This window comes from Pteronotus mesoamericanus, unplaced genomic scaffold (genome assembly GCF_021234165.1).
Source record: "Pteronotus mesoamericanus isolate MK-2021 breed Mesoamerican mustached bat unplaced genomic scaffold, CSHL_Meso_final contig_94, whole genome shotgun sequence".
Classification (NCBI taxonomy): domain Eukaryota; kingdom Metazoa; phylum Chordata; class Mammalia; order Chiroptera; family Mormoopidae; genus Pteronotus; species Pteronotus mesoamericanus.
Genome location: NW_026555285.1, coordinates 44,678,504 through 44,706,280, shown reverse-complemented (window position 1 = coordinate 44,706,280; position 27,777 = coordinate 44,678,504). Strand labels below are relative to the sequence as shown.

At 45.0% G+C, this 27,777-nt stretch overlaps 1 protein-coding gene across 2 annotated transcripts in view; it reads left to right on the top strand.

Annotated features, from left to right (window-relative positions):
* Positions 1-27,777, top strand: part of DZIP1 (DAZ interacting zinc finger protein 1) — a 44,078-nt gene that overhangs the window by 4,016 nt on the left and 12,285 nt on the right. The window contains exons 3-12 of one of the 2 annotated variants that reach the window (XM_054586480.1): positions 1,906-1,990; positions 4,823-4,947; positions 7,433-7,594; positions 10,136-10,273; positions 11,000-11,062; positions 16,731-16,871; positions 17,318-17,366; positions 18,697-18,753; positions 20,099-20,155; positions 24,829-24,888. In XM_054586480.1, the coding sequence (XP_054442455.1) occupies positions 1,906-1,990; positions 4,823-4,947; positions 7,433-7,594; positions 10,136-10,273; positions 11,000-11,062; positions 16,731-16,871; positions 17,318-17,366; positions 18,697-18,753; positions 20,099-20,155; positions 24,829-24,888 (937 nt within the window). The remainder of the gene's footprint in view (positions 1-1,905; positions 1,991-4,822; positions 4,948-7,432; positions 7,595-10,135; positions 10,274-10,999; positions 11,063-16,730; positions 16,872-17,317; positions 17,367-18,696; positions 18,754-20,098; positions 20,156-24,828; positions 24,889-27,777) is intronic. The other variant, XM_054586481.1, reaches the window with a different exon arrangement.

Genomic DNA, 27,777 nt, shown 5'->3' with positions numbered 1-27,777 from the left:
CCAAGAAGAGTTGATTTTTCAGTCCAGCTTTGGACTTGTTGTTAGGATGGAGGGGTGATTTTCAAGCTCTCTACATGCTAATCCAGGCACTGTAAACCTCTTAGATTTGTTTCGATGTTTTTTGTCATACAGCAATTTTTCATTTGCATGTAGTTAACATGTCAGTCTTTTCTTTTTGGAATAGGAACCCCTTCTTCCCCTGAGCTCATGACTCCTCTGTATTATTCAAATAGTTAAAATATTTTTTTTTATTTTTAGAAATTAAAAGTTACGTCCTGGGTGTCTCATCATTTTCTTTCCCTGGTGCTGTGCACGGCCCTAGAGCTCACACTTGCATCTGAGTCAGTGTGGGCCATCCCCAAAGTATCGGAACATCCTCCCTGAGCGGAGAAGGCTGCAGAGATTCTCCAACATGCAGTGCTGAGAAATAGGCATAAATGCGTTAGTTTTCTGGGAGACGGGAACCTGAGGTCCTGATGCAGCCGACTAAGCTGACTAAGAGGAAGGCAGTGCATGAATAGAAGAGCGTGTAAAGAGCACAATGGAGATGCAACAGCAAAATCCAAGCTGAGGGACATTCTGCAGGACAAATGTTCTGTTTCTTCAGTAACAGGATTGCAAGGAAAAAAGAGATGGAAGGGCAAGCAACAGACTGACAGAGAATTAAGGGACATAACAATCAATTGCAAAATATGACTTTATTTAGATCCTGACTCAAAACAAACTATAAATGTTTTTTCTAAGACAATGTGTGAAATATTGGGGGGGGTGAACCAAATGGTTGGATATTTGTTGCTACTAAGGAATTAATATTCACATTTTAAAAGGCGAGATAATGATTGTATTGGTGTTAAAGAAAGTCCATTTAGAGTTAAATTCTGAAATATTGACAAATGAAATATATAATATCCAAGATTTACTTCACAGTAGTCCAGGGGTAAGGATATAGGTGAAACGAGTTGAATTTTTGTTCACATTTTGAATTAGTGTTGAAGTGGAAAACAGATTTGTTGGAATTGATGGGGTTTTTTTCCCCCAGTAAATTCCCATGAGGAAGCCAAATATTTCTGAGCATTTGCCTAATCATTTATCAATGCCTGGCTCCGGGGACAAAGCTGTGAATAAGACAGACAGGAGTCAGCACTCTCAGGGACTAAGGATCCAGCAGGAGACCATAGACAAGTGAAGTAAATAAACGTGCAAATGTAACTGATACCTGGTGAGAGGTTCAGTGATGAAAATAAGACCATGTACTGGGACAGTGACTGGCAGAAGGCTCCTCCTCAAAGACCTGGTTGAGGATGGGCCACCGTTCCCCCCAGTGCTTCATAAACGACATCCTGCCTGTCAGGAAGAAGTCGGTCACGGCGAGGGCGGGGGAGGATTCAGGCAGGGGACCAGCCGGAGAGACAGAAAGAAGACTAGCATCTTCTGTTGGGACACGGAATGTCCCAACAGTTGGCGGTGGTAGGCTGGGCACCGCCAGCCTAATAGGAATAGCACTAAGGTTCCAGAAAGCACCACGATGGGCCACTGTAACTGCTGCGTGAATGTCTCCGCGGCCTTGTGCTCCGGGTGAGAAGAACACCCTCATTCTCTACTTGTCTCTTGAGTCGTGCTTTCTGCCCTTGCCAGAACTCTATCTCTGGGGGGAAAGCCTCCAAGAGGGGGTGCTTCGGGTACCTGAATTTTAATTGAAATGAGATTCAATTAAAATTATTTTTAGAAATTAAAAGTTACATCCAGGGTGTCTCATCATTTTCTTTCCCTGGTGCTATGCATGGCCCTAGAGCTCACACTTGCAACTGAGTCGGTGTGGGCCATCCCTGGATTCAATTTTAATTGAAATGACGAGGGAGGGACCCTCGTCACAGCCCCTTTGACTTGCTGCTCTCTCCTTTCCAGTGCCATTTTTGTGACAAGGCCTTTATGAACCAAGCCTTTCTACAGAGTCATGTTCAGCGCCGCCATCCTGAAGATTCTCACCTTGGTGAGTCCTCAGCTCGGCTGGAATGAGCCGTTTTCTTTCTGGGAACTTTTTCTTTTTTCAAGGGAGGCCTGGTCCCATGCATTTCTCGATTCTTGTAAAAAAAAAAAAAAAAGAAAGTCTCGCTGTCCTCGTTCATTCACGAAGTAAATATTGAGCCCCTACTATGTGCCAGGCACTGTACCAGGGGTCCGGGGATATAGCCCCAAGGGAAACGGACTGAGTCCTGCATTCTAATGGGCCTTCCATTCTAATAGGAGGGGCGGGGAAAACACACTTACGTGAGTGAGTGATTCTTTTAAAATGAAGAAAATAAATCTGGAGAATGGGGTGGAGAGTGACTTTGGGTCATCAGCAAAGGCTTCACGGAGGAGGTGATATCTGATCAGAAACCAGAACGACAAGGAGGTCCCAGGCTGGGGAAAATCAGAGAAGTAACTATCCCAGGCAGAGGGACCTCTGAGGGTGAGGCGTGTGAGGGGGAGGCAGGACAGTGTGTTTGAGGACCAGACAGAAGGTCGATGGAGTGGAGTGAGCAAGGCAGTGTGACGTGCGGTGACGCGGGAGAGGGAGGAGCCAGGTCCCATGGGGCCTCGAACACCCTGGGCAGGAAGGAATGTGGGGTGTTCTGAGCACAATGGGAAGCCCCTGGCGCTTGTGGCGGGGGGCAGGGCACTCAATCTAATTCATACCTGAGAATGAGCCCTCTGGCTGTTGGAGAAGAGTCTGTAGGGACAGTGGTGGAAGCAGGTGCAAGAGTGGGGAGCCTGCAAGAGCAGCCCAAGTGAGAGATGGCAACGGGACCAGGAGGGTCCCAGGGAGCGTGGGAGAAGTGAAGACAGAGAGAGCATGTTCCAGACACAGAACCCGCAGAGATGTGGCTCAGCGTGAGAGGAAAAGATGAAGCCAAGGTGGTGCTGGGTTTGTGACTGTCTCTTCGGATGAATGGCAGTGGTGTTTACCATGCCGGGAAACCTGGGGCCAAAGCAGGTTGAGGGAGGAGGGAGAATGGAGAGTTTGTGTTGGCCGTGGGTAAACGTAAATCACACGTACAACTGCCACGCATGTGGAGAGGCTGGAGGCTGGAGGTCAAGGGGGAGGCCCAGGCTGGAGATACGCACCTGGGAGTCCTCAGCAGAGCGGCGCCGGATGAGGTCAGCTAGACAGAGAAGAGAGCTAAGGGCCCGCTCCAAGGCTCTGCGAACACTAGGTGCTCTGGGGGAGCGGCTGGGTTAGACGCGGCTTGGAGGCCGGAGGGGAACCTGCGGAGGGTGTTATCCGGGACACCACGGGAAATTGGGGTTTCCAAAAGGGAGACAGTGGTCAGTTGTATCAAATGTTCCTGAGACCCAGAGTGAGATGAAGGCTGAGAATTGGCTGCTGGTGACCTTGACCTCGCAGCTGCGGTGGATTGGTGGGGTCAAAAGCCTGACCGGAGTGAGCTGAGCCAACAGTCAGGCGAGGAAGCAGGCACGTCGAGGACAGACGTTTATTTCAATAGTGTTTTCTGGGAGGGAGAGCAGAGGGATAGGCGTTTCCTGGAGGGAAATGGGGGACCGAGGGGAAATGTCTATCTTGTTTGATGTGGGAGATACTCATATGGGTTTGGGTATTGATGTGAATTAACCAGTATGTAGAGGGAGAAACTAAGGAAGCAAGAGAGGGGAAGGGTTCTGCAGCGTATCAAGGAACCAGGTTTTCTGGTACTGAACTGTTCTCAAAAGGAAAGAACATAAGGTCTGTTTCTCCATGAGCAGATCAAAGCATTCTGCAGATCGCTGCAGTAATGCACAGGAACTCTCGTTACGATCTTACACAGTTTTAGTATCTGAACGTGTGTACTTCTAGCTTGTTCCTCAGTGCCGGCTTTCCCCGCCCTTTTGAGCCAATCTGTTTCCATTTCTGCCTATTTCAGGTAAATAGATTTATTTAGGAAATAGCCAGGCTTTGTGTAAACCATATGAACAGCATACAATTCCACCTGTAAGCCATGGACTACCAATACAATTTAGCAGTATATTAGAGAAGTTGAAAAGATTAAATATTTGGATTAACCTACCATTCTTCAGTGTGAAACTGACTTTCTCTCTCTTCTGTTTCAGTATCCTATTCTATCTCATACTCGTTTCAGAGCGCGCTTCACACTCTGAAATGAGTATTATTTCTTCCGGTCATCTTTGAGATTCTGACTTTCTACTTTGGTTTCCATACCTTTCATGTCTACACTCACAGACACATGTATATCCATTCAGTCATGTGTACATCTGCATGTAAGTACATGTACATAAATATTCCTCCTTTCACTTGTTGCTTCCTCTTACCACTTTTCAGTACCGCGTTTTCGCCCCGTCGGCAGGTTACGGCCCGAGATTGCGTTTCGAACGCCAGCCTCTGCCTGTCTTAGCCCCAGTGGGGTTCGCAGGGGGGCTTGGTGAGGGCACAAGGATGGTGACCGTAGAGGTTTCAGTGGGGTGGTACCGCAGTGGAAGCCATCGCTTCCCTTCTTGGATCAAAATAGGTATCTTGAAGAAGGGCCTGGGATTTTCTTTGTCACCGTTACTGCTCCCTGAATGGGCTTCACACCATCAATGTGGAATAATCCAGCCTCTACCCAATGGCTGAAAGAATCTGCTAAAAATAATTCAGTGCCCAGTAATGCAAAGGGCTGCAAATAAACTCCAAGGAGCCAAAATGGGCTCATGTGGCAAAAAAGAGTAATATCCCAAGTAAGAGCCATTTCCTCTGTCTTATCAATAGAACTCCACCCCTTAAGTTGGCAGATAGGTTTCCTAAGCGCAGGTTTCATAGATTAACAAGATATTTCTGTTGCACCAGAGTATAAGAAAAAGGAGCAGACCGATACGCTCCAGAAGGAGATCGACATGTTGAAGGAGCAGCTGCAGCTCACCAAGTCTCAGCTGGAGGCATCACAGCATGCCCACGCACTGCGAGTCTCGGAGGTGGGATGCGAACCTGGGAACCCTGGCGTGCGGGAAGGGCTGCCGTTAATTCCTTTTAAATGTTTGGTAGGATTCACCAGTGAAGCCATCTGGTCCTGGGCTTTTCTTTGTTGGCAGGTTTTTGATTACCGATTTGATTTCCTCACTCTTTACTGGTCTGTTCAGATTTCCTATTTCTTCATGATTCAGTCTTGGTAGGTATGTTTCTAGGATTTTATTCATTTCATTTTTTTTAAAGATTTTATTCATTTATTTTTAGAGAGGGGGAAGAGAGGGAGAAAGAGGAAGTGAAACAACAATGTGTGATTGCCTCTTGTGGACCCCCTACTGGGGACCTGGCCCACAACCCAGGCAGGTGCCCTGACTGGGAATGGAACCAGTGACCCTTTGGTTCATAGGCTGGCACTCAGTCCACTGAGCCACACCAGCCAGGGCTATTCATTTCTTTTAGATTGTCCAATATGTTGGCATGTAATTATTCCTGGTAGTCTCTTACGATCCTTTGTAACTCCGTGGTATCAGTTGTAATGTCTCTTCTTTCATTTATTATTTTATTTGAATTTTTTCTCTTAGTTTAGCTAAAAGTTTCTTAACTTTATCTTTTCAAAAAATCAACTCTTAGTTTTGTTGATCTTCTCTGTTATTTTTCTGTTCTGTATTTTATTGATTTCTGCTCTAATCTTTATTATTTCCACCCCTCTGCTAACTTTGGGCTTAGTTTGTGCTACCTATTTGAGGTGTGATGTTAGGTTATTTATTTGCAACTTCTTAATGAAGGTGTTTATAGCTATTAAACTTTCTTAGAACTGCTTTTGCTGCATCCCTTAAGTTAGTATGTAGTGTTTCCATTTTCATTTGTCTCAAGATATTTTTTTTATTTCCTTTTTGATTTCTTCTTTGACCTTTGGTTGTTCTGAAGAGTGTTGTTTAATTTCCACATATTTCTGAATTTTCCAGTTTTCCTCCTGTTTACTTATTATTTCTAGTTTCCTACCACTGTGGTCAGAAAAGATGCTTGCTGTAATATAAAGTTGTGTTGAGTTTGTTAGGGCTTGTGATTCACATATGGTCTATTCTGGAGAATGTTCTGTGTGTCTGCTGCTGTTGGATAGTATGTTCTGTATATGTCTGCAGATTCATTTGATCTATAGCAGAGATTTTCAACAGGTGTGCCTCAAGAATTTTTAAAACATGCAGCACCTATAGGACTGTTTAATCAGGGGCATTGACCTCTTTTCCTGTAGATTGTCAAACAAAATGACAACAGCCAACACTACATTAGCCCTCCAGTGTGAATGAATCATACCTCTTTTTTGGTCAGATTGGCAAAAAAATGTTTTTTGGTGTGCCACAGAATTTTTGTAATTAGTTTATGTGTGCCAGAGATTAAAAAAGTTGACAATTGCTGATCGATAGTGTTGTTCAAATCCTGTTTTTCTTCATTGATTTTCTGTCTGGATGGTCTGTCCAGCATTGAGAGTAGGGTATTCAAGTCCCCTATTATTTATTGTATTGCTGTTTATTTCTCCTTTTTGTCCTGTTAATAATTGCTTGATATGTTTAGGTGCTTCAGTGTTGGCTGTATAGATATTTATAGTTCTTATATCTTTGTGATGAATGACCCCTTTGTCATTATAGAATGACCCTGTTTGTCTCTTGAGATCTTTCTTTTTTTAATGTAGGCATTTATAGTTCTAAATTTTCCTCTGGGCCCCGGTTCGCTGCTTCCCTTTTTTTGGTGTGTTGTGTCTTAATTTTCATTCATCTTCAGGTATATTCTAATTACCCCAGTGAGTTTTTCTTTGATCTGTTAAAGAATGTGTTATTCAGGCATTATGTATTTTCATTTTCCAGTTTCCCTTCTGTTAGTGATTTCTGGCTTTACTCCACTGTGGTTGGAGAATATACTGTGCATGATTTCAGTCTTTTAATATTTGTTGAGAATCATTTTATAGCCTAACACACGGTCTCTTCTGCTGAATCTCCTGTGTGCATTTAACAAGGTTGTATATTCAGCTGTTGTTGGGTGCAGCGCTCTTCCTGTTTACATCTGTGAGGTTGAGTTTTTATGTAGTTTGTTCAAGTCCCTAGTTAGATTTAAAAACCTAAAGATCATTGAGAAATCAAAGGCTGATTGGCTAGACCTTGAATTTAGCTTATGTAAATACAAATTTGTGGTTAAGCGGGGTGAGGTGGGTCTACTCTACCCAAATTCCATGTCTACCCTACAAGTGCACAGATCACAGAACTCTTGATACAGTGGGCCTCTGCATTTGTACTTTAAGGATTTAGGATGTGTGTTGCCTTTGGTTTGTAGAAATCGTTGTGCGTGGACCTGGCATTATATGAAATGTCATTGCAAGCCTTACTGAAATCTGCAGTGCTAGCTGACACATTTGAGGTGAAGCTATGCCCACGGATTGAAAGTTTTACCTATTTGCTTCGTATCAGAACTTTTAAAGCCTTGTTTTAAAAATCATTTCAGGAGTATGAAATGCAGAAAACAAAAGAAGAAGAACTTCTGAAGTTATTTCATAGATGGAAAGAAGAAGAAAAGGAGAAGTTGGTTGATGAAATGGAAAAATTCAAGGAAATGTTTAAGAAGGAGTTTAAAGAATTAACCTCCAAGAATTTAGCATTAGAATACGTAAGTAGTGAACTGTGAAGTCCTCATAGTACTGGCTGCGTGGTTGCCTTGAGAGGTGGCTGGCGTTAGGAGACGGCATTACGGCCACCTGCTCTAGGAGTCCTTTATTGTGCCCTGGACCAGACGCCGCTCCTCTCCGAGAGTCTCCGGGTCACTCCAAACACACAGGAGACACACAGCAAATCCGAAAAATAGTTTCTCTGAGAGTGGGAGCTTTGTCCCCAAACCCTAGTGCAGTACACTTGGTACGTGTGGTCGGATGGCAGGAGAGGGTCCCTCTCGCCTTAGCTGGCGAGGTTTCGAAAAACTTAAACCATAAACCCTTCCCTGAGTTTTGGGACTTTCCAGGAAAGGCTGACAGAGATCACCAATGTGGGAGGAGAAGGAAGCCGACCCAGAAAGACAGAGCGAGGACCTTGGCCAGGGCTGGCTGGTGACAAGGCGGGTCTGGAGCAGGCCGGATTTGGCTCTGTCTCCGGTGGGAGCAGCTTTCTGCACATGGCCCTGGTTACATGCATGGATGACAGGGACCAGGGACACGCCTCACTGGGCTGGGACCTTCATCTGCGAACTCCTTTTTCAGTCAGTGGCCACTGTCATTTAGCTAAGAATTAATCTGAGCTTGCTGGGCAGCTCAGTGCTACGTCATCCTTAGGCATAAACGGGAGGCGAGGGAAGATCCTTGAGCTCCCTCTAGAGGCCAACACATGTTATAAACTGAAATAGAGGGGTATTTGGGGGATCCTGCTAAGATCCTCCTCTAAAATACCTTGAACTCTTTCGTAAGGATGGGCAACTATGACCTGTGAGCCAAGCATGCCCGTTTTTGTATGGCTTGTGAGATGGCAGAGGTTTTTCCATTGTTAAATGGTTGAAAAAAGTCAGAAGAAGACTGTTCCACGACGTAAGGAAATTACAAGAAGTCACATTTCGGTGTCCACAAGTAAAGTTTTTTGGAACACAAGCACACTCATTGCTTTACACTTTGTCTGCAGTGCTTTTGTGCTGGACCTGTAGGATTGAGGGCTTGTGACCAAGACCTTATTTGTGTGCCCAAACCAAAAACATTCGCTCTCTGGCTCTTCACAGGAACAGTCTGGTGGCCCCTGTCATCGCTGTGTGGGCACAGGGTTAACGACTGGGGAGGGCGAAACGGCTGTGTATGGTATTGTTCTTTCACCTTTTCCATAAGCTGTAATTTGCCAAAAAAAACAAAAAAGTGGGAAATCACATTGGGTGGCTCATTGTGTCTTTTTTGTGGAGACTCTTTCAGGCAACTTCTTGCGGGTTGGTTATCCCCATGTTCCCTCTCCTGGGTTGCTGTCCTTCCGAAGCAGCGGAAGCGCTAGGCAGTAGTAGTACCTTCTCTGCCTGTAGTTCCCTCTAACACCCGTACCCCGGGGTCCTCTCCTGAACCCATCTGTGCCCCTTCACGGAGTGGGTGCCACGTGGCCCACAGGATTTGGGCACTAACCGATTCAAGACTGACCTACCTCTCCCCCAGGAAGGTTACATTTATTTTTTTTCTCTTGTGATAATCTGCCAATTACTGTTCTTTCTCCTGAGAGTCCCTCCATGGTCCTCTCCCCTGCTCCCTGCCCCTAGGATAATTGTGGAATAGGACTTTCCCCCCCACAGCTTTACCATTCTTACCTAAAGGGAAAAAAAAAAGCAGCTTTATTGAGAAGTAGTTCACATACCGTATAGTTTGCCCACTTAAGGTATACAACTTGGAGGTTTTTAATATGTTCACAGGCCTAGGCAACCGCCATCTTGGTCTTAGAACATGGCATTACCCCAGGGGGAAACATTGTACCTGTCAGCACTCTGGACACACCCCCCACCCCCACCCCCGGCAACCACGGAGCTGCTTCCTGTCTCTATGGAGCTGCCTGCTCTAGACATTGAATCATATAATATGTGATCTTTTGTGGATGACATCTTTTACTTAGTATCATGTTCTCAAGATTCATCCACGTTGTACTATTTCTCAGTATTTTATTCTTACCTTTATTGCAAAATGATATTCCATTGGATGGATACGCCATGTTTGTGCATTTGTCAGTTGATGGAATTTGTGTTGCTTGTCCTTTTTGGCTGTTTTGAAGTTACTATGCAGTTTTACCTTCTGGGCTTGCTCCTGGTAACTTTGGGACTAATATACAAGCCAAGAGTGAAATTCAAATGCTGTGTCCCTACTAGATCCATGGGTGTGGTCCTGAGTGACGCTGGCCTTGCCCCTGAATCACCTTAAGAACCAGCTGCACCCGGTTCCTCTGTTCCATGCCCATCAAAAGTGTTAAGACCCATCGTTTAAGATGAGAAAGTCAGGTCTCCTTTCCCTTTTCCACCCTGTGTGTGTTCCGTTCTTGGGAAAAAAGAAAAAAGAAAACCCCTGGAAAAGAGAAGAGAAGCACAGCGAGCATCCAATAGGATTGTCAGATTTAAAACATGGAGGCACACTCCTCAATTTTACTCTCTGTTTAAAGCTTACAAAGGTATAAGCATTCGTACCAGTGAATCTTGCATTTCCTGTTACAGCAACTGTCAGAAATCCAGAAGTCCAATCTGCAGATCAAGTCCAACTTAGGCACGTTAAAAGATGCACATGAGTTTAAAGAAGAACGTCCTCAGTATCCCCAGGACTTCCAAAATGTGATGCAGTTTCTAGACAGTCAGGTATGTAAAAGTGAGCAACAACTGTGCTGGAGGCCTGATTTTTCTCAATGTGGTAATTTGCAGCATCATCTACAGAAAGAGAGTTTGTGTCTTTCAGTGACCATGAAGTGGCTGATTCTTTTTTCTGTCTCTCAATACATGCAGAGCTCATAATAGGTGTTCATTAGTTCCTCGTTGATCGACTAATAGATGTGGCTACAGAGCAATTGGCAAAATATCTAGGATAATATCTATTTGGATTGGTTAACATTACCTCAGTATTTATTTTTCATACTTCAAATGTAGGTCTCAGTTTCAAAAGGCATAGAAAGGCGTATGGAAGCACTAACTTTATTTATAGAGCTAAAATACACAACTACACTGGTGACCTGATATTTTACATTTATCAAACATAGTTACAGTCATTTAGAAGTGAATGTCCATAATCAGCGCAGTCTTCACACTGGCTGTTTGGTCACGTTCATTTTGGGGAGCATTGTTTTACCAGGAAACAAGTGGAGATTAAAGTTATGAATTCGGGATTTTTTAAAAAAGCAAGGGCGCTTTTGCAATTCAAACAACTGCCCTGGGGCCTAGCGTTGCCGCTCACATCCTGCCCCGCCCCCGCAGACCTACCTTTGGCCTCACCGCCAGGCTGACTGAGGATGTCACTGCCCCCTCTACGGCTTCTCGGCAGCTCCCCATTTTTCACTGATCGTAAACTGTTCCTGTTTCACTGTTTCCTAGGAAAGCAAGTGGACAGCCCGAGTTCAAGCCCTTCATCAGGAGCACAAGAAAGAGAAGGGTCAGGTGAGACTAAGAAACCACCGCTGTGTTCACGGCAGCATTAGGTGCCATAATAGCCAAGATACGGAAACCACCCAGGTGCCCATCGATGATGGGCAAATGGATAAGGATGTGGCACATAGAGCCCTCAACCGTAGAAAATGAAATCTTGCCATTTGGGACAACAGGGGTGGACGTAGAATGTATTATGCTAAGTGACATGAGTCAGACAGAGAAAGACAGATGCCGTATAATTTCACTTACATGTGGAATATAAACAAAATAAACAGAGAAACCCTTAGATACCGAGAACAAAATGATGATTGCTGGCTGGGGGGGCTGGGGGGGCTGGGGGAAAAGGTGAAGGGATTGAGAAGCACAACTTGGCAATTATAAAAAAATCACTTCGTTGTACACCTGAAACTAATATAATTTAGTATGTCAACTGTATCTGGGGGGGAAAAAAAAAGAAACCAATGGCCTGTAAGTAGGTTATTTTTGCAAAAACTATTTGCTTTTCTTTACAAGTAAGCTAGTATTTTTCATTTAATAAAGTTTGTTGAGAAATATGTCACAAAAATTAAAATTACTTAGTTTTTTTCCATGCTGTAAATGTTGCATTTCTGTAAGTTAGAAACCCATACATGTAATCTTACAAATTTTGAATTATGCTTTATATCTATAACTTTATATATGTTTCACTTAATATATCCTATGTTTTAAAATATTCTTCAAAATCGTGATTTGTAAGGGTTACATGATGAGCTATAGATGTATCCTGTTAATTAATCATTTCTTCATTATTGAATACATGTCTCTAATTTTTTTCACACAGCAACAATCTAATTTTAAAATAAAGGCAAGGATTGTTCACACTGAATTTTTTTTATGAAAACAGAATTTAATTATAGCATTAATTCCCTATTGATTATACACTAGTGCAAAACATCTCAAGTAGACTTATTTGAGATCCTTTTCTTTAGGAAAACTTATTTATTTTTTTCACTTTAAATTGTATGTATTTTGTAGCCTTTTGGCTCCCCTGTGTCTTAACTCTCATTGACTGCGTGGCTTAAAAACAAGTATTTATTTCTCACTGTTCTAAAGGCTGGGATCCTGGGTGTGAGCCAGTTCAGTTCCTGGTGAGAGCCCCCTTGCAGATGGCCACTGTACCCCTCATATGGCTGGGGGGGACGGGGAGGGGGAAGGGAGAGCAGAGGGAGAGCAAGCTCAGAAGCTCAAGTCTTTTCTTATAAGGGCACTAATCCCATTACAGGGACCCTGCCTTTGTCACTTCATCTAAATCTAATGACCTTCCAAACGCCCCTTCTGCTGATATGATCGCATTGGCGGTTAGGGTTTCTACATGAATTCAGACGGGGGAGGCACAAACATCAAGTCTATGAGGCCAAGGGAAAGGGACTAATCAGCACCTGTGCCCTGGGGGTACGAACTTGGGCCGTGTTCGATTTCTGCCTCCCGTACCCTCCTCTGGCCTTGCTTTACGTTGCACCTGCGACGGCTCCTGCAAAAAGTAGCCAGTCCCCTCCCTTTATTATTCTCACCACTTCATGAGTGTAGCTCTGACCACGGTTTTAAATCCTGCTTTGCTTATTTGTTTACTTGTTTAGTTTCTACTTCTCCATCCAGATCACTAGCCCTAGGAGGGAGGGGCTCCCTCTATTTAGTTCTGCACTGTGGTCCCCACATTCAATAATGTGTCTAAAATGGGATTGAAACTCTTTAACTGTGTACTGAATAAAGGTGGAAGGTTGCTAGGTGTCCAAAAAGGCGATCATTCAGCCCTGTTTCTGTGCACGGAGAGATGCTCATTGCAGGGTTCAGGAGAGCTGGCCAAGGGAGCTGTCGGTCGGTGTGAGCACGGTGTTTGCGCCCAGGCCCGCTTCGCCGCGGGGCCCAGCTTGTCGCCTCACTGCCTTGCTTACCTGTCAGGTGCTAGGCGCTTAGCCAGTGGGAAGGGGACTGGGCAGGGACAACTTAGAGTGGTTGCTTTTCTGTGGAGCATTCTAGCTGTCCCCTGGGATGTTCTAAGGTAATAGTAGTGAGGGATGCACCTCAGAGTGATCGGATACTCTTTTCCAAAATACACGTGCCTCTCTACAGCGGGAGATTCTCGTTCAGTAGGTGAGTCTGGACATACATATTTTGGGGGGGAAAACACACCAAAACCAAACCTAGATGGTTCTGTTTTGGATCCATGGTTTGAACCCACACATGGCTCTTAGGTGATTTGCAATCCTACTCTTCTTGTTCAAGGCATCTTAAAGCTTTGATACTGAGGGACAGATCCCGGTCTTTCTTATCAACAGGGGTGAGGCTTAAGCCTCGCTCTTTCAAAGTGCCTTGTGTTCCAGGCAGCTGTGGGAATTTCAGTGGCCTGCTGGCAGAACAGGATGCAGATTGCGAAGCTTCACACTTGCCATTGCAAGTCACGGCAGAGAGAAGGACCAGCCACTGGGGGTTCAGAGGAAGGAGGGGAGGCCTTCCCGAAGCTTCTGAAGGAGGTGCTCCACGTCACGGCTCGGGAGTGTGGGTGTTCGGCCACCACTAGGCTACGCTGCTCTCTTGTCTGTTGGTTTTGTTTGCTCAGAACCTGCTCACTTCTTCCTTCATTTCTCTTAAACCCTAACAGAGGGGTGAATTCAGTCGGGTTTAGTAATCTCCGCTGGAGCCCTAACTATTAATTATTCCACATGATTGGTGCTTACTGTTCCTACAATGCACATATTGTATTTCTCTGTTTAAGAGAAGTTGCGTTTGCCAACTTTTTATTGCTTTACCTAGATTCTTGGCAGTCTTCCTTTTTCTTTTTTTAAAAAATAACATTGGTAGGAGTTCAAAGGGAGTCACAGATAAACGGTGGTATACCCTTTTGACCCAACTTACGACTCTTTGGAGCTTGGGAGGTTGTAGAAGGGTCGCGTTAGGAAGGGAGGGAGGGGTGGTGCGGGCTAACAGGAAACCAAGCCAAGGCTGAGGTGGTAGAGGTCGTGACTGATGGGCTCCAGACCTACAGACTTTTTGAAATAGTATCTGGCTATCCCTTGCTTAGATGACCATGTTCCTCCCTCAGTGAACTTTTTCTGCCCCTTGTGGTTGAGTCTGTCTCAATTCTAATATCAGACAGGCGCCCTCCCTTAGTTTTTCCTGTGTTCTATTTCTTCTGGGGGGCCTGGAATGTCTCCCCATATTGCTGATCCTGAACCTCCACTCAGCAGCCCAGACATCTTTACTGGCTTCTGCTTCTGTTTTCCAGCTCAGTGTTTGCTACGCTGCCTTTGGGGGGCACTCTTACAGTGGTGCGTAAACATTCAGAGAAGATTCTTGACAATGTCCTTCTTGGGAGAGAGTCTCAGCATCCACTGGGATAGGAAAAGATATTTTTAGTCCTCATTCAGGAAACCTTTTTGACTTGGTTCAACCCAATGTTTGTCCAGCCTCATACAAACCCTTCCCGGGGGGACCCTGCAGTGTATTGATCGAGAGCATTAACTTTTTTTTTTGTTATCATTTGTTTTTTAATGTGATTGGATTCTTTTTAGAGCAGTTTTAGGTTCATAGCAACACTGAGCAGGAAGTACAGAGAGTTTCTAAATACTCACTGCCCCATCCCCCGTAAGCACAACCCCCAGCCTATCAGCGTTCCATACCGCAGTGGTATGTTAGTCAGTCCGTGAGCTTACATTGATCGATACCTCATTGTCACCCAAAGTCCAAAGTTTACTGTAGGGTTTGCTTTTGGCGTTCTGCATTCTCTAAGTTTGGACAAATGGTGCGTATCCACCATTATAGTATCACACAGAGTCGTTTTACTGCCCTAAAAGTCCTCCGTGCTGTGCCTATTCATCCCTCCCTTCCCCCTAACCTCTGACCTTTTCACTGTTTCTGTACTTTTCCCTTGTTCAGCATGTCATACAGTTGGAACCTGACAGGACGTAGCCTTTTCAGAGTGGCTTCTTTCACTTAGTAATAGGCATTTAAGTCTTTTCATGGCTCAACAGCTCATTTCTTTTTAATTCAGAATACTATTCTACTGTCTGGGTGAACCGCAGTTTATTTATTCATTCATCTAGTAAAGAACATTTTGGTTGCTTCCAAATTTGGAGGTGATGACTAAAGCTACCATATGCAGGGTCTGGCACAAATAACACCCCTTTTTTACTACAAAGTCATAAGCATGTGATTCTATAACATAACAACATCGCACTCAAGCAGGCATTAGCTTCTGCCAGACCCTGGATACCTGTGTGCAGGTTTCTGTGCGGACATAAATTTCATCTCCTTTGGGTAAATTCCAAGAAGCGTGATTGCTGGATTATGTAGTAAGAGCACATAGAATTTATTAAGAAACTGCCAAATTGTTGCAAAGTGGCCATACCACCTTGCCTTCCCCCTTGCAATGAATGAGTTCCTGCTGCTCCACATCCTCACCAGCATTTAGTGTTGTCAGTGGTCTGGATTTTAGCTATTCTGATAGTCACACTGCTGTTACTTTTTGATATGGTGCTTTAGTTGTTAAACTCCCCCGGGGATTGCTTGCTTGCATGCAAGTAATATTTTTCATGACAGAGGCACTACATTTGAGAGCGTTGACTTTGAAGCCAGACATGAAAGTTCAAGTCCAGGCTCTTCCCTCTTCAGCTGTCTGAGTCTGGGCCAGCCACCTTACCTCTCCAGACTTGAATGTCTCTGTGTGGACAATGGGGTCAAAACTTGAGTCCCGAAGGTTGTGGTGTGGATTCAACAGGGTGAAGCGCTCAACTCAATGCAGCCTCTAGCACACGGTCAGCGTTTGTTTAAAAAATCAAGCAAGTCAGGAAATGCTGCTCCAGATGCCTTTTGTACCCATCCCAGGCACGGTTAGCCACCGCCCCCTTTGTTTGGTCTGTACACCCCGTCTCTGCTTCCAAGCTGTAGGTTTGGAATGACCTTAGCTCCAATTACCAAGTTATTTCCCCCTCTGTTTAAGTAACTACTGAAATCGCCTTAAGAGCCTTTTCCAAAATTACTGAAAACAAACTCTTACTGAATTTCTTTCATCTAATACATGATCCTCCCTGACATTAAGCCCCTAAAGGTGAATCTGTCTGTGAATCTTTGGATATCTCTGTCCTCTGCATCTCTCCCTTTCTCTTCCTCCAGCCAATCCTTCCTTCCTCTCCTCCTCCTCTTTTTTCCTCTATCCTCCTCCCTCCATCTTTCTTTTCTCAATAAATATTTATTGATAACCTGCTAAAGGCCAGAGATTTTATGCTCGTTGCTGGAAATGTAAAAATAATCAAGATGGGCTCTCCGGCCCAAGGAGCGCACCGCTGAGCCGGGATGGCATGTGTGGACGTGCGAAGGGCAGGACTGCGTGGGGCCAGAGCCGCTGCGTGGGGTCGGAGCCGCTCTGTGGGGAAGCCTTGGCCCTTTGTCATCCCTTCTCCCTGTGTCAGTTCACGTAACATACTCAGGTTCGCTCAGCCGTTCACATTATCCGTGTTGCCTGTCTGAGCAGCCTGGAAAGAGACCTGCAGCCCCCCTGTACCCAGTGATCAGAGATTTACTCCATGACCTAATGTGCACAGGTGACATGAGGCCCGCAAAGAAGGCAGAGCGTAGACAAGGAGACCGCAGAAGACAATTTGCATGCCGCTTGCAGACCGATGCCTCTCAATTTCTTTTCTAGCTCCTGTCTCACATAGAGAAGCTTCGAACCTTAGTGATAGACAATCTAAATGCAAATAATGTTTTCTACAAGAAAAAGATCGAAGAGCAAGAGCAGACACTCCAGGAACGGAATGAACTCATTATCAGTCAGAGACAACAGGTATTTTGGGCTATACATTGGCACTGTTTTTCTTTAAGTAGTGCAATTTATCCAAGAACGCATGTTTTTATTTTAGAACATCTGCAAATTGGATAAGACAAAGAAAATGGTGTCTTTTTTCCCCATCATTGTTTGTAAAAGTAAATTCAATCAAATGTTTTTAAAAGGTATTTTAAAATACTGTAGAGCAGATTGACTCAAAGAGGTTCAGAACAAATTTGAAGATGGATAAGAATTTCTTTTAGTAATTGGTTTGAGAAGCCGCCTAATCCATATGCTGCTTTCATAAAACCCTTCTCCTTGGCTTTCAAGTCCATGTGTCCTCCTGTGTCTTCAGAGGATTTCATGAGAAGGTCGATCTCCTGAGTCCAGTATCTGTCCATTATTCATTGTGTCCCTATGTAATTTCAAACATGTTATCGCTAGAAGACTGTTTCTCTTTACAGATTAAAGAGTTTACCAGTAAACCATTAAACAGCGTCATTGAACCTAAAGGTAAGCGGACCAGCAGCCCCATGCTGGAGGCCGGGCGGGCCTCCGGAACCATTTGCCGGGCATCAGAAGAATGTGGGGCCCCGACGGTTTGTGGGTGCTGAGTTGGCATTCCTCTAATTTCAGGTTGGGATGTCTGTTATCGCTACCCAGAAAGCTGACAGATTTTCCACACCTGAACTGTTTTTGAATGGTCCTCTCTCTCTTTTACAGAATATTGTTATGTTCAGTAATCATTTACCTCTGTACTCATGAGCAGTCGATGCTTTAAAGAGCTCAGGGGACAGACTGCGCCCTACTCCCATCTCTGGCTCCTTGTAGCTTTGTGAGGCTGTGCCTCAGTTTCCTCAGCTCTGAAGTTGGAAAATTAATAATAACTGCATCTGCGCCTTCCTGCAGGGGTTACAGGGGCGAACTTGTGAGAAGTGCACCTATTAAACATTCTTTGGTGTTGGCTATTGTTCTTGACGTTGAACTCAATTATTTTATTTTTAAAATCTTTTTATCTTCCTATTGAGTTTTTGGGGATGACAAAACTATGCAGGTTTCAGGTGCACGATCCCACAGCACATCCTCTGCGCACTCTATTGCGTGCTCACCACCCCAAGTCAAGTCTCCGTCCATCGCCTTTTATTCCCCCGTTATTTTAAAGGACTGCAGAGTCCTGCTTACTGCTTTGTTTTCCGTTGCCGCTGTTTGGGGTTAAGCGGTGGTTCTCAGCATAGTGAGGGCGTATGCAGCTTACTAACTAGCAGTGAAAGCATCCATTCCTCTATCATTCAAGAGACAGCCTAGATGGGACGCTGGCAGCCAGATGTACAGGGTCTCACAATAAAAGAGAAAGCTTGCCTTCTGCCCGGCCTCCTCCCACGCGGTCCCAGGCTTGTTCCCTGCATGTCTCAGGTTGTGAAGGCATCTCTTTCTACCTGCAAGGCACGAGCTGGGCATCGGCGATGGGCATGCGTGCTGGGTGTCTCTCTGTATTAGGGGCCTCAGGAAACGCTGGCTTGCACACTCGTTTCCTTCTTGTTTCGAGAGAAAGGTTTGGGAAGGGCTGTGGCTCCCTATAACTTCTCTTTGAATAGTGACAATTCAAGTAGTGAGGAATACCTGTGTAGTTACTTAGACAGCATAAATATTTGACCGAAAAGTACTTTTAGGAAAAGTTAGCTTTGTAAGAATTTGTTAAACACCCTTACTCAATTGGGCAAGTTGTTATATGTTGGTAAAGTTTGTTGTTTTATGAGGGAAAGAGATTAGGGTAAGTGCTGGCAAGACATAACCCATAGCTTGTCAATGTTGTTATTAATTTATTTTTTTTTTGTTATTTCAGGGAATTCCTTAACGTGGCAAACTTTTGAATCTAAGCCAACTGCCTCAGCTGTGTCTAGTAAGTTTCTATAATCACAGAATCTTGAAGATATTTTGTAGAGTGCTAAACCAATACATCATTTGTACTCATTTTCAGAGACTTTTCTTTGAAAACCAGTGTGTTTGGAGATTACCTAGCGATCTATTTTGATTCCTGGCTTTGACCTAGTTCTTCAGCCCAAAACTGTAAATACCCTTGTGCCTTGGCAGTGACTTTGGTCAGCCGTCCCCGTTATCTTGCAGTTCACCTAATGAAGGGGCGACTACACGTTCGTCGGCATCACTCCAGTTTGTACTTTGGGGCCTCCCGAGGTAGCCCACTGTGTGGGGACGTGACTGTGCGGTGGCTGCTCCGTTCTGGCCGCACCGAGACTCTCAGGGTCGCAGGCTGTGAGCCGATGGTCCCTCTGTCACTCCCTGGAGTTCAACTCAGCCCAGGGGTCGCCCAGAGCTGGCCGGATTTGGCTGTCATCCAAAAGGATGTCATCTGTTCTGTTTAGAGTCTGACAGGTTGTTTTCTTAATGTGGGATAATTTCGTTTCCCTTCAGGAAGGTGGGGCTAGGCAGGGGGCAGGTGACCCTGGGCAAGGGAGGACATGCATGTAAACAAGGGTCTGATGTACAGGAGGGCCTGGGCGGGGGCTGGGCACCGGCGACACTGTTCTGCGGGCCCGGGACTGCGCAGTGAGGAAAGAACACTGAGGAACGTGATTGCGAATTTGGCACCATGGACCCGAAAATACTAATGGCTGTGAACCGCTCAGCCGCCTGTGAGGCTCCTTGAGGACTCTTGCTGTTGCTTTTGGAGTCTGCAGCGGTTCAGAGGAGCCGAAGGCGGGCGGTAGTTTCAATGCTCTGGACTTAGATCTTATGAAATGAGGAGAACGATATATTTCAGAGAAGGATGAAAGGTGAAAAGATTCTCAGTTACAATTGTTCATGCTTTCATTATACTTGGCATATTACTGGAACAAGAGCATGTTCCAATAAAGCTTTATTTATAAAAACAAGTGATGGGTTGGTCTGTCCTACAGACTTGTAGTTTTCCAAACTCAGTAGTTTCTACTGGTTAAAATTAACCAGGCTAAAGTAATCAATACCCTAAAGAGGCATATTGTGGGGTGGCTAACGCTGCTCCCCCTCACACAACTCTGTAGACACACTAGTACCTATCGAATTGTGTATTTTAAAATGGGGAATTATATTTCAATGAAACACTTATTTAAAAAAAAATTGGTTTGGAGTAATTTGAAACATCTGTCCCTTATGGTCTGTGTATAGCTGGACTAATTTGGGTAGTATGGGGTTATCATCATGTTCAGATACTTATGCTTTCATTGTAGATGTTTTTTATGCTGTTTCAGTGACTGCTCCAGCCCCGCAGACTTTGGATGCTAAGTCCAGTCTAACAGTGGCCCATGGTGAGTTTCAGCCAAGTCTCGGCGTTTCGTGTGCCATTTCCACCCTGAGTGAGATAACTTATTAACCGAAAGTGCTTTTCTATGGGGATAATTAATGCAAAACAAACATTTTAGTGAATGTAAAACAGTGAATAATATTTAATCTTTCTATTTAATATCATAAACTGAGCATCCCCACCAAAGCCACGAGGCATAAAATAGGTGTGTTCTTGGACTCACAAGTAGAGATTGTAACTTTGAGTAGTACTTTCATTATTTCTGATTTTCGGTGGAAAGTAGAGCAGCAGATACTGGGCGAGAGGGTGACTTTCTAGACCAGCCAACCAGCACATGCCACAGGGCATATGTGACTGTTTTTATAACTTTTAATGCAGCAGCAAGTCAGCTCTTTTAAACAAACAGTGTCAGCGATTGGTTGGAAAAAAATCTAAAAAAGACATGTGATGGAAACCAAAGGAAAAACGTAGGAACCACTGGATGGAATGACTGGATTCAGTTGTTGGATCAGGCCGGCGGGGCGGGGCCATCGTTGTAAGTAACATGATCCAGTAGGTAGGGTGGCTATTTGTGGCCGTAGTTTACTTTTATACAATTAGGTGCTTAGAGTTTGTGTAGTATGTTTTTAAATGTGTTCTTTTCCTGTGGTCTCTCCGTGGATCACAAATGAATTAAGACGGGAGGCTGGCGGCCATCTTTTTCCTGTTTTACCTAGTGATTCCTTCGTTCCCCATTTGTGTTTGGCCTTTTAATTAAACTTAAATCTATGATTAGTTGAGTTGAACTTTTTGTTTTCATAAATAATGTGGTCTGTATATGGTGGCCTTTGTAATCATTCTTTTGACTGACTGACTTGCGAAGTATTTATTGCCCCTTATTTTTACTTCCTAAGATTATTTCATGTGTTCACAATAAGTCATGCAAATTCTCCACCCATTAGATGTTATTATTTATAAGTGTTTAGAGCATGCAGGATTATTTTTCCTTTGGACCAGTAACAGATAAAATATATGTTGGACTTATAAATTTACCTTAATACTGAAATACAAGACAGTTTTCTCTGGCATTATTCTCTATTCATATTATTTTATATCAGGTCTAAAATTTCTCTGCTGCCTCTTTTTTTGATGTTGATTTTTATAAAGCAGTTGCTGGCCACTTCTGTTTTGTACTTCAAGTGTTTGGTTTCTTTTTCTCCTTTTTCTACTTCGGTATAGTTAGCTTTCTGTATAACATTATACAAGGCCCAGACGTCCTTTGTTTTACATTTTTGGTGCCCACGGAAGGACGCACGTGGTCTGTATGCCAGGCTCTCCGGGGTTAGTTCAAGGGCCCTGCCAAATCTGTTGGTTCTAAAGCACCGCGCTCCATCCGGGCTCCTGTCTTGACTGGGCCAGGGCCGCGTGGCTCTGCCATGCCGTCCTGCAGGCATCTGCTGCGATTGAAATGCTAGTTTTAAATGCCAGCCAGACTTGGCGTGGGGTTTGCAAACCTTGGCCGGGGACCAAAGGTGATTTGTGAGCACCTCGATGGGCAGGGCCAAGGAGAAGGCTTGGCTGGGGCTCACGGACCTGCCCCCACCCCACCTGTGTTGGGGGTACAGGAAGGGTCAGTCACGTGTTGCATAATGTTAATGAGCCCTGTTACCTGTGCCTTAACTTTTGTTCCATCTTAAATCTTGTTGAGGTTCTTTACCATAAAAATGTCGTGGTGACTCATCGTCTTAGGTTGGGCTCCTTGAGCCACTGACCCTGAGGTGGAGATCGGCAGGTGGGAGGGTTGGTAGGCAATGCTCAGACAGCACCTGTGAGAGAGGCAGGACTGAGGTGCTGCCGCAGTGGCACCCTCAGCAGACCTTACCAGGAGCTTCTGAGCTGGGATGGGCACTTCCAGATTGTCCTGGATGGAGATGATGTGGGTTTTGCCCCAGAAGGGTGGGGTATGTGTGGGGGGCTGCTCCCTTCAGCTGAAACAAAGCAAAAATAGAAGCAGGAGGTAGCAGGAAAGTGCTAGATGTTAATAACAGTGCAGATGAATTATTTGGCTGAGCACTGGGCAGGCAGGAGAGATTCAAAGGGAAGAAGGTTGGTTGAAACTGTTTGTGGCACCCACTGAGCTGACTCTCTCTCCAGCCTGTGCCTGCGGCAGCGTGTAGCCATGGAACGTTCTGAGGCTGGACAAGGCTTGATGGGGGCGCTGGGCTTCAGGAAGCTTAGCCTGACCCGCGCGCGCCCGAAGAACTGGAGCTGGGGAGACCAGCTACAGGTGTTAGCAGCAGTCTACGTGAGATCCCTCCTCTAGGAATTGTGGTGTGGTGATGGAGCAGAGGGAGGGGCCACAACAGCCCTTCAGTGGCATTGGTGGGAAGCCTGGACAAGGGGCCGGGGGCAGGGGTGAGGGGAGACGCCGAGCATGGTGGGCGCAGACGCCTGGTGGGCAGCAGCAGACGAATAGAGAACCCAGAGGACAAGCTCGGCAAGGTCCAGGAGGGGCCATCGCGGCTTGTGGCCAACAGCCTGGCGTTTGGAGTCAGGCAGCCTGGAGTCACAGTGGACTCACAAAACAGCATGAGTGGGTTTGCTTACCTGCAAAAGCAGGGGGATAGTGATGGCCACCTCGGGGGACCGTGGAGAGGGCCGACCGCGGGTGGGCCTGTGGAGCGGGGGCCACAAGCAGGCCCTGGCTCAGCCTTAGCTGGAGGGATGACAGCGCCCCCCAAAGCCAGCCAGAGGGAGACAGGGCTGAGTACCGGCTTGAGGGCGTTTTTTCTGGAGGTAAGGGCAGGGCACTGATAGAAGGATTTTTCCGGAAGCATCCTGCAAGTTGAGAGGGGAGACCCAAGCCTCCGGGCATTTCCGCTCTCCTCCTGGCAAGCTCCGCTCAGGACAGGGACTGGGGCTTCCAGAAGCTGGACCTGTGGCTTGTAAAGCCTAAGAATGGCAGCCCTTCCCTCCGCTCTTGGGACAGTAGCCTGCTAGGTCTGGGTACCGGGGCCCAGTCGACCTCACTTCCTTCCTCAGCCTGAGTGGTAGGAGCCCAGGTTCGGGGATCTGCCCCTCCCTCAGCACCTCGCCCCGCATCCCACAGCAGGAAAAGTCCGAATTTTGACCGTTTTTCCTGACCCAGGAGAAGTCAGTCATAGAATTAGCTCTGTAGCATAATGATAATAAATATACATATGATGATTTTTGAGATTTTCTGGAACTTTCCCCACATTCTTATTTTTGTTGTTTTTATGAAATACAATTAAATGTCACCAAGTAACATAAAAAAACTAAAATTGCTGATCCTTCTAAAATTTCCATTTTCAGCTGTTCAAACTAGTACAGTAGTCTATTTGTATATCTTAAAATCTCAATGTTCAGCAATTGTGGTACATGGATAGACTTATATGTTCCTTAGCAGGGCTGTGTTCCTATTTAAAATTGAAGTAGACTCCTACTTACTAAGACTCTGTGTTCCAAAAGTTTATTTGAAAGTAGTTTAAAATGCATTTCTCCCATATAGCCAACGGGAGATATGGTGACTAAGGCCGCTGGCCAAGCTCTAAGGGCCTATTTATATATACCTAAATATGACACATATATGCTTAATTGTATATACCTTTTATATGTGTGCATGTTTGTATATGCCTAAAATAAAGTACCAGAAATACCCTTTAATAAATTAAAAGCCAGACCTTTAACGTAGGAGCTATTAAACCTGAGCTAATAACGTGCAAACCACTTAGATCCATGCCCGGCAACCAGCTGAGCCCTCGGTCATTGTTGACCATTGTTAGGCTCACCTGTCGTGTGCTCTGCGGTCTGGCAGCAGAATGCCCTGACCCCTGCCCTTTGGGTGCAGGTGGAGAGGTCCCTGGGGAGGTGCCCCGTGTCAGTCTCTAGGACGAAGAGGAGTGAACTCTGCACCCGCGGGACAAGACTCCTTGGTTGCATTTCATTCATGTCTAATGCCCGACTGCCGTGTTAGAACGGGGTTTGGCCGTAGCCATGCTGCCTGGGGGCTTCCTGTGCTTGCACCGTCACCTTTGCCGTCCCTGCCACTCTCCTGGGGCTTGGGAAAGGGCCGCCCTCATCTGTCATTTGTCTGCAGCCTTGCCCTGGCGCCTTTCGGAGCAGAAATAGGTCTTGAAACATGGATTGGGGACATGGAGGTCTTTAGGAATGGGTCTTGGTCCTGCTGCCGGCCCTCGGGCTGCTGACCGTAGGGACACCTGTGGGTGCCCTTTACCAGCCCAGTCCTGCCCCTTGAAGACTCTGGGGCCTGTGAGAAGTGGGAATCCCAGGGCCCCGGAGACTTTTTATGGTTTTTGTCTTTGGGAATTGAAGTATTTTCATTAATTTTCTATTTAGCCACCCAGTCCAGTACTGTCCTTGTGCATTAAAAGAATCCTCTCAGGCACGAGGTGGATGAATGTGAAGACTTAATTTTATTTAAAAATATAATCTCCTGAGAGTGGAGTCAATGGAAAATAGAAAGAGAAGATACCATGAAAAAGTGAGCAGCTTTAACTGCCTGCCTGCCTCAGTATTGTTTTTCCTCGTAAATTCTTGCTATCTTAGACATGATTAAAGTACTGTGGAACTACATGGCTTTCAAAACTGTTTGAAAGTGAACTGATTTTATTTTGCTGTTGTCCTGTTTGTACTGTTCTTATGTTTCCTCGTTAATAGAACAGGCATTCCCATCGCACATACTGGAGCCAATAGAAGAGCTTTCAGAGGAAGAAAAAGGTAACAGAGGGCTTGCTCAGGGTTCATACCTGCAGAGGTGATATCTAGATGCCAAAACCCAAGCCTGGCAAATGTGATCCAGTGGTTCTTACCACACTGTGTCACAGTGAGGGAAGATGTTTAGGTTTGGATCATGTTTTCAGTCTATATGTAGTGTGTTGTCATCTTACTCCCCTAATATGCTGTTATGTTCCCCGCCCCGCCCCGCTTTATGGTGTTCTTAGCGTGTGGGTAATATCCTTGTGTCGGGGAACTTGCAAAAAAATGTAAGCCTTTATGTTACTGCAGATATTTTCTGCATGTTTGGGTGCCAGATGATACACAAAAATAGTTGTATCACAGTAGTTATTTCTCATATCCTGAATCTGTGAAATGAATGAAGGAAGTGCCCACTTTAAACGTTATTTTTAGTAGAAAAGAAAGCATAACATTTAAGCTCTGAATGTGGAATATTCATGTGCAGAATAATGTTTTTGGTGAAATTTGGGGGCTGTTATAGGTTTGGGGCGATAATTAAAATATCATTGCTTACTCATTTTATTTTTCAGTTCTCACAGTTATTTTCTAGAGATTAATGTTTGAAGCCTCTGAAAATTATTTTACATTATTAACATTTTCTATGCTAGACTTGTAGTTTTTTAAAAAAAAATTATATTTAAATCAGTTTATCATAATTTTCTCCTTAATAAATAATAATAATAATAATAATGATTTCCCATCACTTCTTTAGGAGAAAGCAAACTGTTAATATTTATATGGGCTCTGATTTTGTCATTTTTGTTAGAAAAAGAAGTAAAATTATATATTCTAGTGTATGAAGTCTTAATATTTATTATAACTTCTTTTATGTTCTCTAGACTTTTTCCAAAATTTTTTAACAAGGCTACAAATTGAAAAGTGTCTAACTCAGGTGTATCCATAACTATACGAATGAGGTGTATTTTCATTTTACTTTCAGGTAACATGCTTTCTCTTTCTCACATATCATTTATTGAGGTCTGGAACACAAAATATCTCATTCTCCGAAGAATTCATGAAATGTGTCAGGAGGTTCATTGCAAAGGTCCAGATCTTTGAAACTGGAGCCTCAGGTCATATAGCTCACATTCATTTTAAAAATGAGTCAGCTGCGTCCCAGGGGGATCCTGATTGGTCCACCATCATCACGTGGGCTCCAGGTTCCACCCACTGCATCATTCTGCCCACATTTCTTTTAAGAATTTTGCCCAGAAAACACGAGGCAGGAGTTTGGGGTCACTGGCAACAAACGCCATCGTTGATCGTTGCCCCATTGGGAGAACCAGAGTGGGAAAGAAAGTCTTGGCCGCCATCCTTGGGTTCATACACAGCTCTCGAGGGAGAAGGTACTGAGGACCATCAGAAATGCCCCAGAATCCAGATGCGCCTTTGCGAACAGTGGCCACACCCTTGCAGTGCCCCTGTGGACCCCGCCTGCCGGCAGCTGGGTCATTGCCCCCAGTAAATCCCCCAGCCTGTGCTCACATTTTGCAGATAATGCCTGTGCTGCCAATTCCTCAGGCAAGGGTTTGCAGAACATGGGCTGTTACCAAGAAGCAGCTCATCAGGAAGACTATTTACGCATCCGTCCCGGTGGACACTTGTGTAGAGGCGTCCTTGATCTGGCTGTTTATAGGGTGTTAGAATGCGAGGGCCAGGAGGTGGTGGTAGAGGCCATTTTATTATTCACAAACTTGAAACAGGGACTAGGAGCTTGCTCCACGTCATTGAGTTCCGTTCATGAGAGGGCTGGAGTTAAGTCTGGGTTTTCTGCTTCCCATTGTTGAATACAAAGTACAAAGTGATGGAGAGAGGCAGGCTGGTCCAGGTTCTACAGGACTAGCTGGCGGCCTGAGGGAAAGTCTCTTCATCTCTCTGGTTTTGGTGTCCTCATGGGAAAAATGAGGTTTGTTACTACATGATAAAGTCCCTTCCAACTCAGAAGTTCTGTGTTTGGCTTTTACTGTTTGCTTTGTGCCACAATTGTTTGTTTGCTTCCCACAGATGGCATGTTGTATGTCTGCTAGAACTGATCACGTGTAGGCTATTGTGCATTGTCATTGGCTTTCCTACGTTTTCACCTTTGCAATGAGAGGAAGTGCTGATAGCTAGAAAGGTTTGTTTTGTTGATCTTGGTGAGCAATACACACTAACTAAAATCTTCAGCAGTTGTTGGTTTTCAAGTGATTAATTCCATCTTTACCTAAAAACTTGATCATTCTTGATTATTATTCTTTTTCCTGTCCACTCTACGTTCTTCCATTAGCCAGCTACAGCTCTGTAAGACTCTCCAACCAAGGGCTTTCTAATTTACAAATGGCTTTCCAAAGCAACTGCCGACATATAAAGTGAGTTTGAGGACAGAAGGAAATGTTTAATCTGTGGTCATTGGGGAAACGAAGTCACCAAAAGGAACTTGTTGTCATGGGTGAAGGTGAACCCCCCTCAGTCAACAATTCAGGGACTGCCAGCCAAGACCTTATGACTCTTCTAAACTGAGACAAGGCCGTTCCTGGCAACACTTGACCCTCGCATGTCTCCCTGTGTCTGGAGGCATACAGGGCCCAGATCTCTTCTTCAGGCTGCGCTTCTGTGCAGTTTATTTTATATCCCAGAAACTGGACCCCCCCCCGCCAAAAAAAAATTCCCTACAGATTCAGGACATGTTTGTATTTCAATGGAAGCACCATGACTTCCAGATGTCTCTTCATTCCTCTTTTTATTTTTAGCCCTGGATACTTGTAGACTTGGTTGCCAGTGAGCAGCCAAAGTCAGCAACACAGCCGTCCGTGGCTGTGGCTAAGCCCTCTAGATTATGGTGTGTCGTCAGTATCAAGGACAGAGTCCTTTTAGGGGTGGTTTCAAAACATT